The 17,299-nt window shown below is 48.6% G+C and overlaps 1 protein-coding gene across 1 annotated transcript in view; it reads right to left on the bottom strand.

Moving 5' to 3' along the window:
- Positions 1–17,299, bottom strand: part of Dock5 (dedicator of cytokinesis 5) — a 198,375-nt gene that overhangs the window by 53,437 nt on the left and 127,639 nt on the right. The window contains exons 19-26 of the mRNA XM_004630671.2: positions 12,901–12,998; positions 12,582–12,671; positions 11,009–11,109; positions 9,262–9,396; positions 6,780–6,891; positions 5,969–6,039; positions 5,306–5,412; positions 2,562–2,698 (exon numbers count right to left, since the gene is read on the bottom strand). Coding sequence (XP_004630728.1) covers positions 2,562–2,698; positions 5,306–5,412; positions 5,969–6,039; positions 6,780–6,891; positions 9,262–9,396; positions 11,009–11,109; positions 12,582–12,671; positions 12,901–12,998 — 851 coding nt within the window. The remainder of the gene's footprint in view (positions 1–2,561; positions 2,699–5,305; positions 5,413–5,968; positions 6,040–6,779; positions 6,892–9,261; positions 9,397–11,008; positions 11,110–12,581; positions 12,672–12,900; positions 12,999–17,299) is intronic.

The following is a 17,299-nucleotide window of genomic DNA, read 5'->3' as shown; positions in this document are numbered from 1 at the left end:
TTCTTCAGGACTCAACCATGGCTGGGCCCCGACCTCACACTTCCAGCCTTCAGAGTAGTGAGATTTACTTTGTGGCTTCCAGCCATTGTTCAACTTCAAGGAGCTTTAGTGTTCAGGGTTACAAAAAGAGGATAATTACTATTTTCTTACACATACTCACTGGGCCAGTGGGCAAAACAGCACTTAGTAAGTGTGCATTCTTTCTTCTTTCTTCTCTGCTTTTCTGTCGTTAGAGTTTACTCATTCAACTGCAAATCCTACACATTCAGTTTGAGTTTCTGGCGCCTTTATCCATTTTTGCTTCACAACAGATACTTCAAAAATTCTTGCTTCACCACTGGCTCTATAATTTTTCCTTAATATTGAATTTATTTTGCAATATTTAACCAGTGACATTACACATAATCACCGCGCCTATGTGACTCTCTATATAGCTGTTACATGAGGGTCGCAACCACGAGCTTAACGCATCTATCACTCCTGTGCGGTGCAGGACACCTGCAGGACTTGCTCATGTTGTAATGGGGACTTGTGCACTTTCATGAAGATTTCTGCTTGCCGCCTCACCCACTCCTGGCAGCTGTTACTCTAGTCTTCGCTTCTATGAATTAAACTTTCTTCTTCTCCAGCCTCAGGGACTTACCCGAGCCTTCCTATGGAGCCACACCCCACACGTCTTTATTTTTCAATGGGAGACAAGGTCCTTACGTTCCCCAGGTGGGACCTGACCTTGTGATCCCCACCTCAGCACTCTAGGAGGCGGCAGCACCAGGCTGGCGAGCACAGGCCGTTGCTCAGGAATCCTTCCATGTGGGGAGATGGCAGACGCATCTGAGCAGCGGAAGAGCCGACATCACCCAGAGCACTTCCCCACAGCAGAGAACAGGAAGCCGAGATCCTCGAGATCCTCGAGATAAGGATAAATTCCTGCACACTGCTCACAGTCGGACTAGAAACGAAATACCCTAATTCCTTTGTTTCAGATGAGCTTTGGATCCCAGATGTGTGTTTTCTAGAACCCTGAAACCCTGGCTAAGACACTGTTCTTAATACAACGTGGCCACATTTATATATAGAACTGGATTCTACTATTTTAAATAATTACTAAGTCATAAGTGCTACTTTAAAAAATAATTACGTGTATACCATGGTGGGTCACTGCAGGAAAAAGCCTGCGGACGTTTTCTGTGAGCAGTGCCCTTCACCCTCACTCTTCTGCGCCCTGTAATTAGGGAGCCCGTGAAATCTGAGCACTGTACCAAACCTTCTGATCGAGGGTGCTCAGCCTCCTGGATGAGATTCCCTGCACAAACGTGAGCCAGACCACCGGCCACACTCAAGGACCAGAGCCTGAGAATAAGGGCCCGGACCTCACGCACTCCCTCCACCGCCTTGCCTGCCCTTCGGAGAGAGAGCGCCACTTCTGGCACTTCGCAGCCAACAGCCCCTCAGGTCTCCATCTCAAATAAAGCCCGCCCTCCCACGTTTTTTTTTCTTTCTCCTTTTATTTCTTCTAGTCACATTTATTTATTTACAGGAAAGCCCTTGCTTAGGGATTAAATCCCAGCCAAAACACTTCTTGGGAAAATTTATTCCAGGTCATAAATACAGTTCTAGAAACACATTTAAACAAACAAACAAAAGGGTGAAGGATGGGCTCTCATGAACAAACACCAAATAAAGAATACAGAAGGTAAGGATGCCACAGGCGGTGTGTTTTGCGGTGGAGCAGGTCAGGCAATAGCAGGAGAAGGCCTTGGGGTCCTCCCGTGCTTCTGAGGCTCAGAAGGGGCTGGCAGGAAGAGCAGGAGAACATCAGGGAAAGGAGGAACGAGGAATGGAGATGAGGTCTGGGGCCAAAGTGCAGGCCCTCGATCGCTTAGCTCTGAGCTAACCACCTGTTCTGCAGGAACCCCTGGACTGCAGCCACCACGGGAGGGAGGGGGTGGGGGGCATTTTGGGGTGAGAAGCTTTCTGCTGAGCCCTCAACTTCAATGGCAGTCATTCTGCTCCGTCCTCAAGCCTCTCCTGCGGGCCTGCCCAGCCCATGGGCGGTGCTACCTAGAACACGGGAAATTCAGGCAGGCTCAGCCCTGTATGTTTAGGAGGCACTGGGGCCGGGGTCACCGAGGAGATGTGAGAGGAGCAAACATCATTGCCACCAGGATCCGGAGCAGCAGTGTCAGAGAGGACAGAAAAACAGATCTGCTCAGAAGCGCAGAAGTTTACGACAGCACCAGGCCTGAGAGGATGGGGGCAGAGGCCTCTGCAGAAGACAAAATCTCCAAGGGTCTCTTTGGAGCCTGTGGACTTGGAGCCCTTGTGGGGATTTTGGCAGTGGCCAAGACAGCCCCCAAAGGGACCCCAGCAGCAAGCCGGCTTCTCTGGGACCCACATTTGCACAGGAGGCGCTGGACTCTCCAGGCCCCTCTAAAACAAGCACAGCTCCCGCCCTGCACTTGGGCTTTGGACAGCCGAGACCAGGAAGGCCCTGCAGTTCCTCCCCCCTGGGCAAAGGGACCTGTGGAGCCCTGCGCTGCACGGGGGCTGACGCGACTCACCACATCCTTCCTGTCCAGCACCTCCAGGATGCTGCTGAGAAGCTGCGAGCTGGCCTCATGGTCAGGCTTGCTCGAGTGGTCGTCCAGCTGACCGCTGAGCTGGTCTGTGAGCAGTGGCAGCAGCACCTCTCTGCACTCTGAGGAGGAAATGCAGCAGCGCGTGGGAAGGCCCACTCCTTCTGAGCCTCTCCCAGCTGCCCAGAGCTCCCGGGACCCAGCCTTGCCAGGCGAGGCCTCTGCAGGCCACTGAAGAGCACACGGTTTTAGGCTTGGAACTGTAACTTCACCCTTGGTTTACACAGACTCAGAAACATGCTGCCTGCATATGAATGTCAGCATTTAGCACAATGTCAATTTTTAAACCATTTTGGGCATTGCTGGGGATCAAACCCCGGGCCTCTTGTGTGCTATGCAAGTACTTTACATGTAGCCCTAACAACGTGCAAACTATTTAACAATTTCTCCAGATTTTTTTTTATTATTATTTTTGCTTCTTGGGATTAAACCCAGGGCTTCTCACTCATATGCTACCAGTGAGCTATACGCCGGCTCCTCTTGCTTTTCAATACAATATACGTGAATGCGAAGTCCTATGACACCAACAATAGCACATGTGCCACACCTTCTAATGCTCTTTCCTACTAGATGGGGAGAAGGTACTGACTCCTGTGGTCACAGGGCCTCCCTAATCCATGGCTCTGGAGCAGAGGGTAACACATCACACCCTCCTACGCTCTTCATGAAGATCACGTGTTGTTACCCAGACAGCACAGAAAGGCCTGTTTTTTTCTTGTTGTGTTTTGTTTGGCAGAACTGGGGATTGAACTCAGGCCCTTGCACTTGCCCGGCAAGCGCTTAGTCTACTGAGCCATCTCCCTGGCCCCCAGAAAGGCCTGTTAAGTGATCCTCTTTCCTCTAATTAGAATTGGTACAGCCAGGCATGGTGACATGTTCCTGCCACCCTCACTCTCACCTTCCAGGAGGCTGAGGCAGGAGAAGCACCAGTTCAAGCTCAGCCTGGGCAACTTAGCAAGATTTTGTCTTAAATAAACATGGGGGTGAGGGGGGAGGTGGGAGTATAGTTAGTAAAGGCCCTGGGATTAATCCCTAGGAATGTATAACAAACAAATAATAATTTTTTTTTTTTTGTACTTAGTACAGGGTTTACAGGGTCTCACTACGTAGATCTGACTCATATTCTCCTGTTTTCAGCCCTTTAAAAGCTGGGATTACAGGCATGTGCAACCACACCTAGTCTCAATTGCTATCTCAGCACGCCCCTCAGCAGGGCTGGCATAGCACACCAGGGATCAAACCCTGGCTGCTACACTCTGCATAAGCAGGCGCTTTAGTCCGCTGAGCTATCTGGCCAGCCCAAGAAATTATTTAGTGTGTGTGTGCTCCTGCACTCAAGCACCCCACCTTTCCTGTCTCCATTTTCTTCTCTGCATCCACAGAAGTGAAGTTTATCATGCAGATGAGGATATTTAAGAACTATTTTTCTCCTCAACAGTATCTACTAGTTTGGTCAGCACCACCTCCAACGGTGTTGTAGGAACATTTGAAATTTGAAGCACGAAGTAATAGGGGCAGAATACACAGAACCAAGCAAGGACCACGGACACCACCTACCTCAGGCAGGTCCTCCCTCGTGGAGAAACCTGAAGGTGGCACTTTGTTCAGCTCACCAAGGGCACGGCTGGGAGGGCTCTCCTACCCTCAAGGGCAGCTTTGGAGGCCTGGTACACACACTGAGTGTGAGGTCCCCTCTGGGACTCTGGACCTGCCTACAGGAGCTTCAAAAGAAGTCCCCAGTGCTACAAGGAAGTTCCCAGTATGGGACCTCCACCGTGTAGCAGCTCAGGAGCACTCCAACTCAGATTTGGTGGCTAACTGCTCCACTCTAGCTACAAAAAGAAACCTTACTACAGTAATAGTGCGAGGAGATTTTACTCCTTTGTGTCTCCTCCCAGTGGAATATAAATAATCTGGCTTCCTTCACTCTCAAAAAGCTCCAATAGAGGAGGCAGGCCAGTATCTGTGTAAATACATCCATGTAATGTCACTGAACACAGATTTGTGAATAGGGGCCGTAATCTGCTGCCCGGGTACACGAGAAGTTCAGACGCAGTGCCACATCTCGGCCTGCCCTGCTTCCTCGTTGGAGAGTTCACGCACTAAGTACAGGTGAAAGAAAGTGACTCTGATTGGAAGAGTCATCTGTCTTACTCGCTTGCCACTTTTTTGAGTTCCTTTTCTGAGAACAAAATTCTCTATTTAATGCTGATGACTTTTCTAATCCAAGTTTCAACACACAACTGTGTCCTTCGTGTAGCTGCAAGAAATACTAAACAGGTTCCAGCTTCTTAAAACTAGCGTCTCATGGCCTGGAGAGGTAGCTCGGCGGTCTAAGTGCCTGCCTGGCAAGCGCAAGGACCTGGGTTCGCTCCGTGGTACCATGCCCATGTACTAGCGTGCTGGCTACCAAAACCAGGTGGGGTGGCACACGCCTGTAATCCCAGCACTGGGGAGGCTGAGACAGGAGGATCACTACGAGTCCGAGCCGTGTAGTGAGACCCTGTACCAAACAAACAAAGTTTGTTGTTTTTTTTTTAAGCTAGTGTCTCAGAGGTCCCCAAGTACTGACAAAGTGGCAAGGATATCTCTGACATTTCAGTGAGGGCTGAGGGCTGCAGAAATAAGAGAGTCATGCTGGGAAATGGCCGTTTCCAGCGGAAACTCACCCGACTGCTGGAAAAGGCTGCTCTCTACTATCTTGGTCATGCAGCTAAGCTTCTGCCGCACTAACTGATTGTCTGGGATGCTCTGGATGAACTTGCAGAAGAGCACGCTGGGAGAGAAAGCCCAGGGTCAGCATTCTCATCCTGCCAAGCCAAAGGCTCCTTACAAACATTTCTCCTCCACTGTGAGATCTGGGCATGGAGAGGTTCACCTGGAAAACTCTGAAATGGCCCCAGGCCTGAGAAGGTCCCTCGGGCCGCATGCCTGCTCCCCAGATGGAAAACACACCCACATCCACCACGGCCTCCCAGGCCTGCACAGCGCTCCACTCCCGCCAGAGGCCTTTTTGGGCCCGCTCCACCCCAAGGCCCACTGCAGCCTGACTTTGTTTTCCCAGGTACTTGGGTGTAGAGGTGGAAGCCTGTTATTATGTACTTTCCTTTAGAGCTAGTTTTACTCCTGCATGTCCTATTTCCCCAGAGAAAGTGCAAATGGCTCTCAAGGATGGGCTCTGTGGGTTCTTTTGCATCTTCCACAGAACTCAGCACAAAAAGAGCTTGGCTAATAGTTGCTAGTGTGACAGCAGCCTGTGCAGGGCCCAGGCCCCGGGAGGGCAGGGCATCACCATGGTTAGAGTGGGAAACGAAGGGCTTCGTGCCACTTACCTGAGCTCAACGGGATCGAACACGAGTTTGACATCGTTAATTATGCTGGGGAGGTACTTCAAAGCTGCCCCCTGGAGGAAAAACACCAAAGGCAAACTCACTTGCCGAGCAAGACAAATACAGAATTTACTGCTTGAGCCCAGGACGACAGGGCTGCACTCAGATCCTAGAATACAGAACTGGACTCGGCCGCCCTCATGGTCAAAAGGAAAGCTCCTGTGGCTAAACACAGCCTCCACAAACCTTTCTCCAGAAAGTGGAGGAGACAAAGCCCCTTATCCTCCCAGGAAGTAGGCATTAATCCATTTTGATAATGCTGTATTTCATATTCATTTGGAATTATTTTTCTAAGGAGGTAAATTCATGAAGCATTCCTCATACAGTTATGTAAAGAACAAGGGATTGACGATGAAGTTGCAACAGGAGGCTTTGGGGATTACGTATTTCATGTTTTAACAACATTGTTGCTGCTGAAGACAACGGTAACTTCGCACTTTCGGGGAAAATGAGACAAACTGAAACTAAAATGATCCCTCATGCCAGTGTGGGGAACGGTTTGGTGGAAGCAGGGGTCCAGTACCGGTTATGATATCTCCACAGGTAGCTCATCTTCTGCAAACTGTCGCTACACAAACCAATGCACCTAAGAGTTAGCATATGAGTCTGTTTCTTCTCCCGCTGCTAAGTCCCACTAAGAGGCACACGCTTCCCACGAAGCATGATCCCTCTCTGACCTTGACCAGTGCTAAGTTCTTCTGAACATCTTTACCCACAGCTGTAAGAGCCTTACCCACAGGGACACCACACTGACCTTGATCTTGACAGCTTCCTCCAGGGGCCTGTCCATCAACATGTTGAAGGAGAGAAACAACTGGCGGATGGAGTTATTGAATTCATCTCCATCTTCACTCTGGCCATAAAATCTTAAAAGCAAAAAGAGAAAAGCAGTCAGAGCTAGCTTTCTAGCTTGCTTGCTATTTTAAAGAGAATACAATTTTTTACAAATTAAATATAAGAATTTCAAAACAAAATGATAGGAAAACAACAGTGGTTATTTTCAAACTACTATCTTTAAAGTAGTTCTTCAGATTACCAGACATGAGCATTCAAAATTGGTCCAAAAAAAAGCATTAACCAAGTTTTCCATCTTTAAAAGAAATCTTAAAATAGATTTGTGGCCTAAAAAAACCACAAAATACAAAAAACAACAATACTGGAGGTCAGTACCTCCCAGGCGCCACCTCCTACTGTGTAGAGGCGTCTCACAGGGCATCCTAAGGTGGTTTTGAGGGTACCAGGATCCACCTCAACAGTTAAAGCACATCACTTAATAGTGCAGAGCCGAGTGCGGTCCACAAGCAAGGTCCTGATATGGGACTCTCCTGGTGGTCAATGAGGACCAGCCCAGTAGCAAGGACTTCTCAGAAGAGGTTTGGGAGGCCCTGAGCAGAGGTATGCATTCTTGCCCAGTGGTTTATGGGCATTTCCAACAGGAGAGAGAGCATCAGAAAGCCACAGTGCCTGATGCAATGGGTGAACTCTGGATGCCCAGCTTCTCAGCTCATTAGCAGAAGGTCCAATGCCTAAGGGACACCCCCCACCCCGGGAAACATCCTGACACACCACACCCATCTCCTTCCTTCCTCAGATCCTCCTTCCTTCCACCTCCACAGCCCCACACCTGTAGTCCTAGGAGACTTGAGCAAGAGGATCGCGAATGTAGGGCCAGCCCAGGCGATTCAGTGTCTCCACAAGACCCTGCCTCCCTAATGTAGCCCTGATCCTACAGGCTGAGGCTTCCAACAATGTGTACAGAAGCGTCTTAATCCAGAAGGGCTCTAATCCCCCTTGGCCGACAAAAGCAGCCAACGTTCATTCTGGTCACTTCCAATGTTCATCTCTTCTACCACAGAGCCTTCTGCACCGACACGGACTCGCTTAAAGCTCCTACTTCTCCTCATAGTATGTGCCCATCTACTCAAACATAAATTGTTTTTCATCACACAGAAAGCAAAAAGCCTTTGGCCAATTTGCACAAACAGGAAAGTGCCCATGAGTAGTGTGTGTGCCACTAGGCTGCCACTTCTACATGTAATGGTCAACAGCAGGGTGGCGAAGCCAGGGCTTTATACTCAAACACAAACAGACACATCCACGCGTAAGTAAATTTACATTAGTCTCTTCCATTTACCTACACACCATAAACATCCCCAATGTAAGATCCAAAATCCAAAATGCTCTAAAATGCAAAAAATTTTGAGCACCAACATGATACCACAAGAGAATTCCTACCTGACTTCCTGCGATAGCTTCAGTGAAAAAGTAGACACACTAAGCATACGGTACAGAATACCTTCAGGTCACATGCATAAGAAGTACATGAACCTACATTAATTACGTGTTTAGACTTGGACCTCATCCCCAACATATGATCATCTAAAACCCAAACGTGGTGCCAGTCCCATGCATTCTGGGTGAGAAACGGTCTACCTGCACCTTTTATGGTAACCACAGAACGTGAACTCCCCTAAGAAAACTATCCCACCAGAACGTGACTGGTACTACTCAGTTCACTTACTCGCCAGAACTAGAAAAGAACTTCATTTGGAAGTTAGTTCTTAGAGAATCTCGTAATTTAGCTGCAAGAGAAGCCATCTGAAGTCCTGCGAGGCACTTAGTATTCCACGTTTCGGCAAACAGCACCACCACCTGCCCCACTCGAGGTTGGCTGTGGCCCTTGCCTCTCCCTTGCCGCCTGCCCCCAGCCAGTCCACCAGCCTAGCCACTGGCTCCTCTCCCCATAGGTCATTCTCCCACCTGCACCTCAGGCAGAGCAGCCTTGCCCACATCTGAATGGCAAGGGCCCAGAAGATGCCTCCCCTCTGAGCCCTCCATAATCCCTTTTCCACACGAGAGCGGAGACCATAGCTTGAAACATAAACCAGATTGTGCCGCGTTTCAATGGAAGCCCCTCAATGCCTCCCACCACATGGGGAATCACATCTAAACTCTTTGCTAGCCACAGGAAGCTGCCTCTCTCGAGCTGTCCTCACCAAAACCAGCTTCCAGCACGGGGCACATTCACCCCCCATGCACCCCTCAGTCCTGCTGCCCGACTCCTCAGCACTCTGTTCATGCCCACGGATCCCACCACATGGACCTTCTCCACGGGGCCCACGTCTACTACCATCCTCGGCACTGACCAGCTGCCGAGAGAGCCGCACACAAACATGAGCAGCGAGGGAAACTACGCGGAGAGGACAGTGACAGGGCCAAACCACGGGGACTGTTACCTCAGGTACAGCACTCGAGACTGGATGATGAACCGGAACAAGTACTTCAAGGCTTTCAAAGCAGCAAAAAGCAGCTCTGTCTTAGTGGAGTCATCCGCATTAGCCACATAAAAGTTCAGTACCTTGGAGAGTTTCCTTAAAAAAATAAATAAATAAAAGAAGCCAATGGGTAATATGGTTCCTGGGGGGAGGGTGCCTGCACAGGCCACAGGAAGCAGGGGGGCAGACCAGGAAGTGGGAGTCAGAGCGCTCATTACACCCTTTAGACCAGGCCCTGAACAGGCCAACTAACTCTTCTGCCATGTAGTTTTCTCATCTGCAATGTAGGTTTGCAACTTGCCTTCTGCTTACAGAAGTGGGAAGTTTTCTACTTAAAAATAAGGACCAAGCAATGAAAGAGTTGAAAGGTTTCAAAGCATAATGATATTTTAATCTCTGGCATGTAAGACAGACATCTTCAGATGCTCCTGGGAAGGACAGCTGATGACAGCCTGCAGAGTCACCTTCACATCTAACTCCCTCCATCCCTCCTTTGGGATCCACACAGTGTCAGATGAGAATGCTGCTGAGTAAGGGGAGCAGAGCTCAGTCCGACTCCCGGGACACTCATGGTTCTGAACAGGTACACAGACAATCACATCCGGGACTTTAGAGTGTTCTTTGTGTCTTTCAAGTTTGTGAACTGCAGATGGTCTTAATCTTGTGGTGACTCTGACCTTCGAGGGCTAGGACAGTTTGAGGCTTCCTTCTGAGAATTTATGAGCCTTTCAGGAATTAGCACAGAACCCAAAGGAAACATGTAGAAGGACTCAAACTCTGTGGACAAGACTGACTGTTAACAGCTGGGGGTCCCATCTGGCTTAGCATAGCCAGGATCCATAGCTTGCAAGATGGAACCTGCAGCTGCAGCCAAGTTGGAAACTGAGGCTGCTGAATGGGAAGATCTCCACTGCTGCTGTCATGCCACCTTCCCAACCAAGTGGGCATCACGGCCGTGACGTCAGCCGGTGACTATGCTACATGCCTTTTCCTTTATATAACCCATGTTTCTGTACCTTCATGCTGGCTTAGTTTAGGAAAGAACACCAGGGATCAATGGCCTGACTTGACATACCAGCCAGAAGTGATCTGCACGAGTCCAAAAGACTCTACCCGGCCCAGTTACACTCCTGTCACTATTTATTGCATTGGTCTGACTGCATGCAAGCAGGCCACCTGAGCACTCTATGGAGAACCATAGTGAAAGTCACCTGCTTTCTTTATTCAAGGCTTCACAAATCAAACATAGAAAGACTGCACTACAATAAAAAGGAAGAAAAATCAAATCTCACATACCATGAATAACTGATTCCAGATAGCGCTAGTGGAACAGGACTGACAACATGACCTGTTCTTCAGTTAGACTTGGTCTTGCTTACTTCACTGTTTGACCCCACTGGTGCCACATGCTGGTGTCACTGACCTCCAACTCCTACCTAAGAAGTTGAGTTCACATCTTGGCCATCTGTCCTTGATTCTGCTCCTAACCGGCTGCAACCACTACTTTCTAGGACTGTTAGAGAGGCACTGTCCCCGCTAGAAGGAAGGGCCAAAACCAGACAGCTTTTGCCAAGGTTAGACTACTTAGCAAGTTCTGCACTTAAATCCCCTTTACTGAACTCAGTTTCCTTGCATTTCTCAAAATTCCAGCCCTAGGAGCACAAATTCACCAACCCAACCTCATGGGGGTCCCTTCAGGCATACTTACACATACGCCAAAGTGGCACTGAAGTGCTTGTAAATGTAAGTTTCAAGAACAGGATTGAAATGCTGGAACTTGATGTCTCCTATCAGTGAAATAATAAATACCTGCCAAAGTAGAAAAACATCAATGGCAGCACTGTACGATACCAGGTACTCTGTCAACAGCTGCATGTTGACCTCTCACTGTCTTCTTTTCTATCTCGATCATTTCTGCAACATTCCTGGACTACTATCTCACATCTAAAGTCAAGTCTTGTGGCTTACACTGAATTAACACAGAAGCAAGAATGACCATGCATTAGGCACTGTGCTACACAGTATGCCTAAGTGGTGGCGAACCTACGGCACGCATGCCACAGTGAGCTGTTTGCTTCACTGAAAGCTCTAAAAGGTTCGCCATCACTGGTATAACTGGCTTCAGGGAGCTACTGTGTCAAAGGGAGAAGAGTCACGCACATGCCACTTTAGTCTGGGATCAAAAAAGCACAGCAGGAGAAGGATATGGGGTCTGGTTATCTGCAGGAATAACAGTGTCTAACCCAAGGACACAGCTAATGACATAGCCCATCACGTTTCTGGTATATGTGCTGCCAGAGTAAGCACAGCCCACGACAGTTATCCTGAGTACTGCGCAAGTGTCCCCAACAACCTGAACTGCACGAGTTCGCTCTCCTAATTCATCCCTCCCGTGTTACCTCTGATGTTGTGAAGTTCATGCTCTATAAATAACCACGCGGCACGTGCACAGGACAGAAGCGTGCAGAGGGAAGGGCACTTGGGGCTTGCACCTGCACCTGTGGCCAGCTGCTCTGCTCTGTCCCCGGCATGGACCTGCAACTGCAGACCTCGCGCTACAGTGCTCAGTGCCTTCAGTCTCCCCTGAGACCCAACCCCCACGTCTTTAATGTCCTGACCGCTTACTGAACCTCTGGATTTCTCCAGGTTGGCGAGTGACTCCAGCCGTGCCTCCTCACCCCTCACATTCAAGTCCAATTTGCCTGAACTTTCCCCAAACAAGGAGGAAATGGTGGCTGCTACGGATGAGTCCACTTCCTCTACCAGCGCCTCTGCTCTCCCCAGATTCTGTCACTTACCTCATCTCAGTCCTTGGAATGGGTTTAGCATTTTGTGTGCCAAATCCATTGTCTGCGGGGCTGCACACAGCCTACTGATGCTGTGTCCTCTGTGACCCGTGAATTCAGCCTCCTTCACCTGAACACAGGAGGGCAAATACTACACTGCGCCGCGGCCTTGCCAGTCACCGACATCTCCTAGGTGCTGACTGGACAAGAGCAAAGTGAGGCAGCTGGTCTCCTGCTCCTAACTTAATCGAGCCCTTCGATTTCCCCAGCGGGAAAGGGAAAGTGAGAGCTGACAGAAAACCAAGAAACCAAGGCATGGAAAATAAGTTCTTTGCTTCTAGGAATTTAGCCTAAACAGATTATGATGATATATACAAATACTTCTCTAGAAGCACGTTCACGGCAGTTCCTTATCACAGGGAGATACACACAACTGCACAGTTTCAAGAGAAAACGCCAGGTAATAAAGAGTAGGTAACACATTCAACTGCTTACCAAGGCATCGAACACAAGGAAGTCGTACGTTGAGTTGTCTGACATTTCCATCATGATATTAAAAAGTGCATCAAGTGTATCTTGCAGAAACTGAAGACAGAGGACAAGTGGTTATTTCCGGGTAGTCATTCAGCGCCAAGTTGTACAAATTTGGGGACAATTAGGTTTCAACAGACCAGGCTTAAAAACAGCATTTTCCGAAACAGCAGCACACTTGCTCGGCAGTCTAGGTAGCAAGGCGTAAGTGGCAACGCCTGGTTTGATAGGTGGAGCTAATCACGTATTGGGGACAGTCCTAGATAGGAAGGTGTACACATACCTTTACAATCTCCCCTCCATCCACCTCCATGAGCTTCTTCAGGTTGTGTTTAATGTTCTGGGAGTTGGAACGCCAATTTAACAATCCCAAGAGGTCCACTGGAAAGAAGGACAGACCACAGACGCTAGCAGGAGCTTGGCAGAGCATTTCAGCACGCAGCGACAGCTGCTTCTAACAACAGCTCATTCAAGCAATGCCTTGTCTGCTCTTTTTCGTCTCTGTCAGAGAAAACCCTGTGGTCTTTCATTCTTCAAAGAGGAAAACAAAAATTAACTGCTAATGCACAGGAACACACAATATCTGACTAGAATGCACATTTTTAAAAGAACGACATCCTAATCACAAAAAAAGTAAAGGGAGGAAGCATGGTATGGAGCCAGGTGCAGAGGTGCATGGGAGGCTGAGGCAGGAGGAGCGCAAGTATGAACAAGGCCAGCCTAGGCAACTCAGCGAGACCCTGTGTGAGCAGGGAGAGGACGGTGTACTGAGGGAGCAGCTCAGTGCAAAGGTGCTGGGTTCAATCCCTAGTCCCAGGGAAAAGGACACTACTCAGGGACTCCGTAAGGAACTTGTCTGCCTTTCACCTGCTGCCTCGCTCGCTGTCTACATCCAGGTGGTTTCAGAGCAAAGAGGAACTTATACCTAGTAGGTTAATTCACTTCACCACCATGACAGCCCTGTAGAAATTTTATTTTCCATTTTTTGGGATGAGGAAACCAAGGCTCAGTGATGTCAAGTTATTTGTCACAGGTCATGTAACTGCTAGAGGCTACTAGAAATAGAACTGAATGACAAGTTGATAGGATTCCACAAGCCACGCCCCTGACGCCCCATGAGCTCCCTCTCTCCGGCTTCTTCAAAGAAATACACAGACAAGCAAATTCACAAGCACACGTACGGTGACAGGAAGTGGCGAAAAAGAAGCAAAGCTGAACATTTTTTGGGCGTCTGACTGTGTGATGGAACTATGAAGGGCAGCCAGGGAATGACAGTGGCCAGGCTCAGGGCAGTAATACTCGTGGGAGAGGATTAAGGGCCACAGAATTTAAAAAGGAAAAGAAATGCAAGGAAAACATATAAACTTTGGAGATATAAATAGAAGCTCAGGCAGAATACTGTCCACTTGAAAATTAAATCTTCCCCCCTTTGTTTTCATTTTCCCTCTCCCCTCCCTCCCTCCCTTCTCCTTCCTCCTCTGTCTCCCAGCACTGGGATGGAAACCCCGGGCCTTCACACTGAGCTCCACGCCACTGGCCCTTTCTTAACTGTTTACTAGGAGACAGCATCTTGCTAAGTTGCTCAGGCTGCGCTCAAACTTGTGATCCTCCTGCCTCAGCTTAATTTCTTCCAGGCATACTGGCACATGGCTGTAATCCTAGCTATTTAGGAGGCTGAGGCAGGAGAATCCTAAATTTGAGACCAGCCTGGCAACTTAGTGAGACTTTGTCTCAAAAGAAACAGAAAGGCTGGGAATGTAGCTCAGTGGTAAAGCGTTTGTCTAGCATGCCTGAGGGTTCAATCACCAGGACCACTACATTCTAAAATGTATTTGATCTTTTCTGTTGTTGAAACAGGATCTCACTGTACATCCTATGGCAGCTTGCAATTCCCTGCACCAGTCTCCTGAGCACAAAATTTGATTCTTACTCAGTGTGGTGGCTCATACCCGCAATCCCAGCACTCTGGGAGGCCAAGGCTGAGGGAAGTCCCTGCCCACACTGGGCTTCTTGGCAAGGCTCTATCTCAAATTTAAAAAACTAAACTAAACTCAACTAAAAAGGGCTGTGGGTATAAATCAAAGAAAATTCCTTGGGGCCAATGCTCAGTACTATTAAAAAAAAAAGAAAAAAGAAAAAAGAAATTAAAAAAATTTGTGGTCACCAATTTGGAAATAATGGCCATCTCAGGGCCTTCTCATCCCAGCATGGGGAGGGTAGGATGACTCAGTGCCTGGGAGTCGCCGGACACCAGACCTCTTCCTACAGGGCCTGAGATCTCCTCTCCCTTCCTGGCCACAAACCACTCTCACCCGTGTCCAGGCCATGTGCCAAAGAGCTCTATATAAATGGGTCTGTTCCGGGATTTTAAAAGCAAATTAAATGAGTCAGTAAATGCAAGAGCAACAAGATCTGTGTGTAGTCAGTTCCCGTGGTTTTCCTGTGGTCTCCCATGAGTGTGCACAGTGGCCCTCAGCCACAGAGAGGGCCTCAGCCTCAGTGTCCGGGAATGCTGGCCCCTCCATGCCACCAATGCCGATGTACAGGGGACGGCTATTTGTGATCTTCAAATAAATGACTTCAGTGCTCTCTGATTTCCATCAAGTCAGAAGGAGGCAGACCCAGGGAGAGTCACAACTGTCGCCTGCACAGACGACCTGTCCTCTCGCGCTCACCAGAATTCCTCTTGCTTTTCACTACAAGTTAATTCACCAAACTCTTATTCCTTGTTCTCTTTGTTCTTCTTTGAACTCCAGTCTGGGAGCATCACTTGCTAGGCATTCACCGAACACTGCATGCCTCTCTCCCCGGGAAAGCTTCCTTTCCAGGAGTCTGGCTCCAACCCATCCCCGCAGATTTAAACAAAACAGGGATGCAGTTTAGAAGATTGCCAGGTCCTTGACTATGTTTCAAAATTTGGCATTTGCCAGCTATGTATATTTTATCTTTTAGTTATAAAATTACAAACTAATAAAATTATGAAATTCAGACTGATCTGGACTCCTGGACATGTGGGTTGTATCCAATATTTTCTGAATATAAACACAGGGAAATATCCTCGGACCGAAACCACTCATCGTTACCACTGTTCAATTCCTAATAGTCACGTGTATCGTCCACAAATACTGGATCCTTAGACCATCTATTATCGGTTTCTCATGCTGCCTCTTAGCAACGAGGGTTACAGGACTGGCTCGATGTTGCCATGTCTCCCACAAAGCCCCCATCATGTCTTCCGGCTTACATTTCTGATGAGCAAGTCCTTTTTTTTTTTTTTTTTTTCTTCAATTTTTATCTTTATTAGTACATGTCTACAGTACAGAACTATTGCCTTCCTCGGGAGGCACTGGTACATGTGTAGAATATCATGTGCAGAATATGCTCAGGTCATTTTTATCCCTTCTGCTCTTCTCCTTCCCACCCCTCCACCTCTCAGGTCCCTCCTATTTGAGAAAGATCTATCTCCCTACTTCCAATTATCTATTTTTTATTTAGCTCTTTATTTATATCTTGAGTTTCATGTATAAAAGAAACCATGTGATACTTAAGCTTGTATGTCTGACTTATTTCACTTAACATTATGGTCTCAAATTACATCCATTTTTCTACAGGTGACTCAAGCTTATTCTAACTCATGGGAGAGCAGTGAAGAGACAAAGATGAGCGAGTCCTTACTTTTCCCTACAGATGTGCCACTCATTCACTGTTAAGTCCAAGGAGGAACCCCACCCTTATTCTGCAGCTGGCCATGCCACGACCAACCCTTTATGGAGGTCAGCCCAGACCTGACCCTTCAGTGCACCTGTGGTCTATCAGGTGGGGAACCTCTGGCCCAGGTGCCACAGCAGCTGTTACGATGGAAAGCTCTAACAGGTTCAGCATCACTGGAATGGCTTGGTTCATCTGTACCTTCCGAAGGGCTGAACTCCTGCCAGGTACCTTGCCCGGGTCACCCACAAGACCAATGGGACTTCCGCCTACACTTCACAGGGAATGCACCATTTCTAAGGCTGTGCAGTTCTGGCTTGCTACATCCACAGCCTTTTCCCCCGTTCTTTGCTTTCTATAAAGGCAGGGCCTCACGCTATAGCCTGGGCGCACCTCTGATGCGCAATCCTCCCACCGCAGCTTCCCGAGTGCTGCAGAAGGGGCTGCACCGCCACACCTGATTCTCAGCAGGACTCCCTGTACGATGCAGCTAAGGACTACGAAGCTGCCGATGGCTACCAAGCATCATGCAGTACACAGAGGATGCTACAAGGGTACCAGATTCAACGAGAAATACACAGGAAGCCCCATTTCAGCTATTCAGTGGTTTTACAAAAGTCTCAAATTCTTGGATTAAAAAAGGGAAGAACACACAGGGGGAAGAGAAAGTGCAGGACAGGGCAGTAGGACAGGTGCACATTGGTGGTCCTGCACTCAGGAGGCAAGGCAGCGCCTCCAAGTCCAAGGGTAGCCTGGGCTGCACACAGACAGCCCGTCTCAAAAACATGAACAGTAACAACAGAGAAAAACGGAAGAAGGGAGGAATTGCGGTAGGTAAGGAGGGATGGAGGGAGGGATTAACAGGAATCCCTGCTCTCTGGCACCTCCGCTGGGCAGGAGGCTGACTCTGGCCTTACTCACGGCCCCTCTTACTACCAGTCCCCACTGCCTCTGCTCACAGAGCATATCACTGG

This window comes from Octodon degus, unplaced genomic scaffold, assembly GCF_000260255.1.
Source record: "Octodon degus isolate 3935 unplaced genomic scaffold, OctDeg1.0 scaffold00036, whole genome shotgun sequence".
NCBI classification, from domain to species: domain Eukaryota; kingdom Metazoa; phylum Chordata; class Mammalia; order Rodentia; family Octodontidae; genus Octodon; species Octodon degus.
This window is presented reverse-complemented; position numbering and strand designations above follow the sequence as displayed.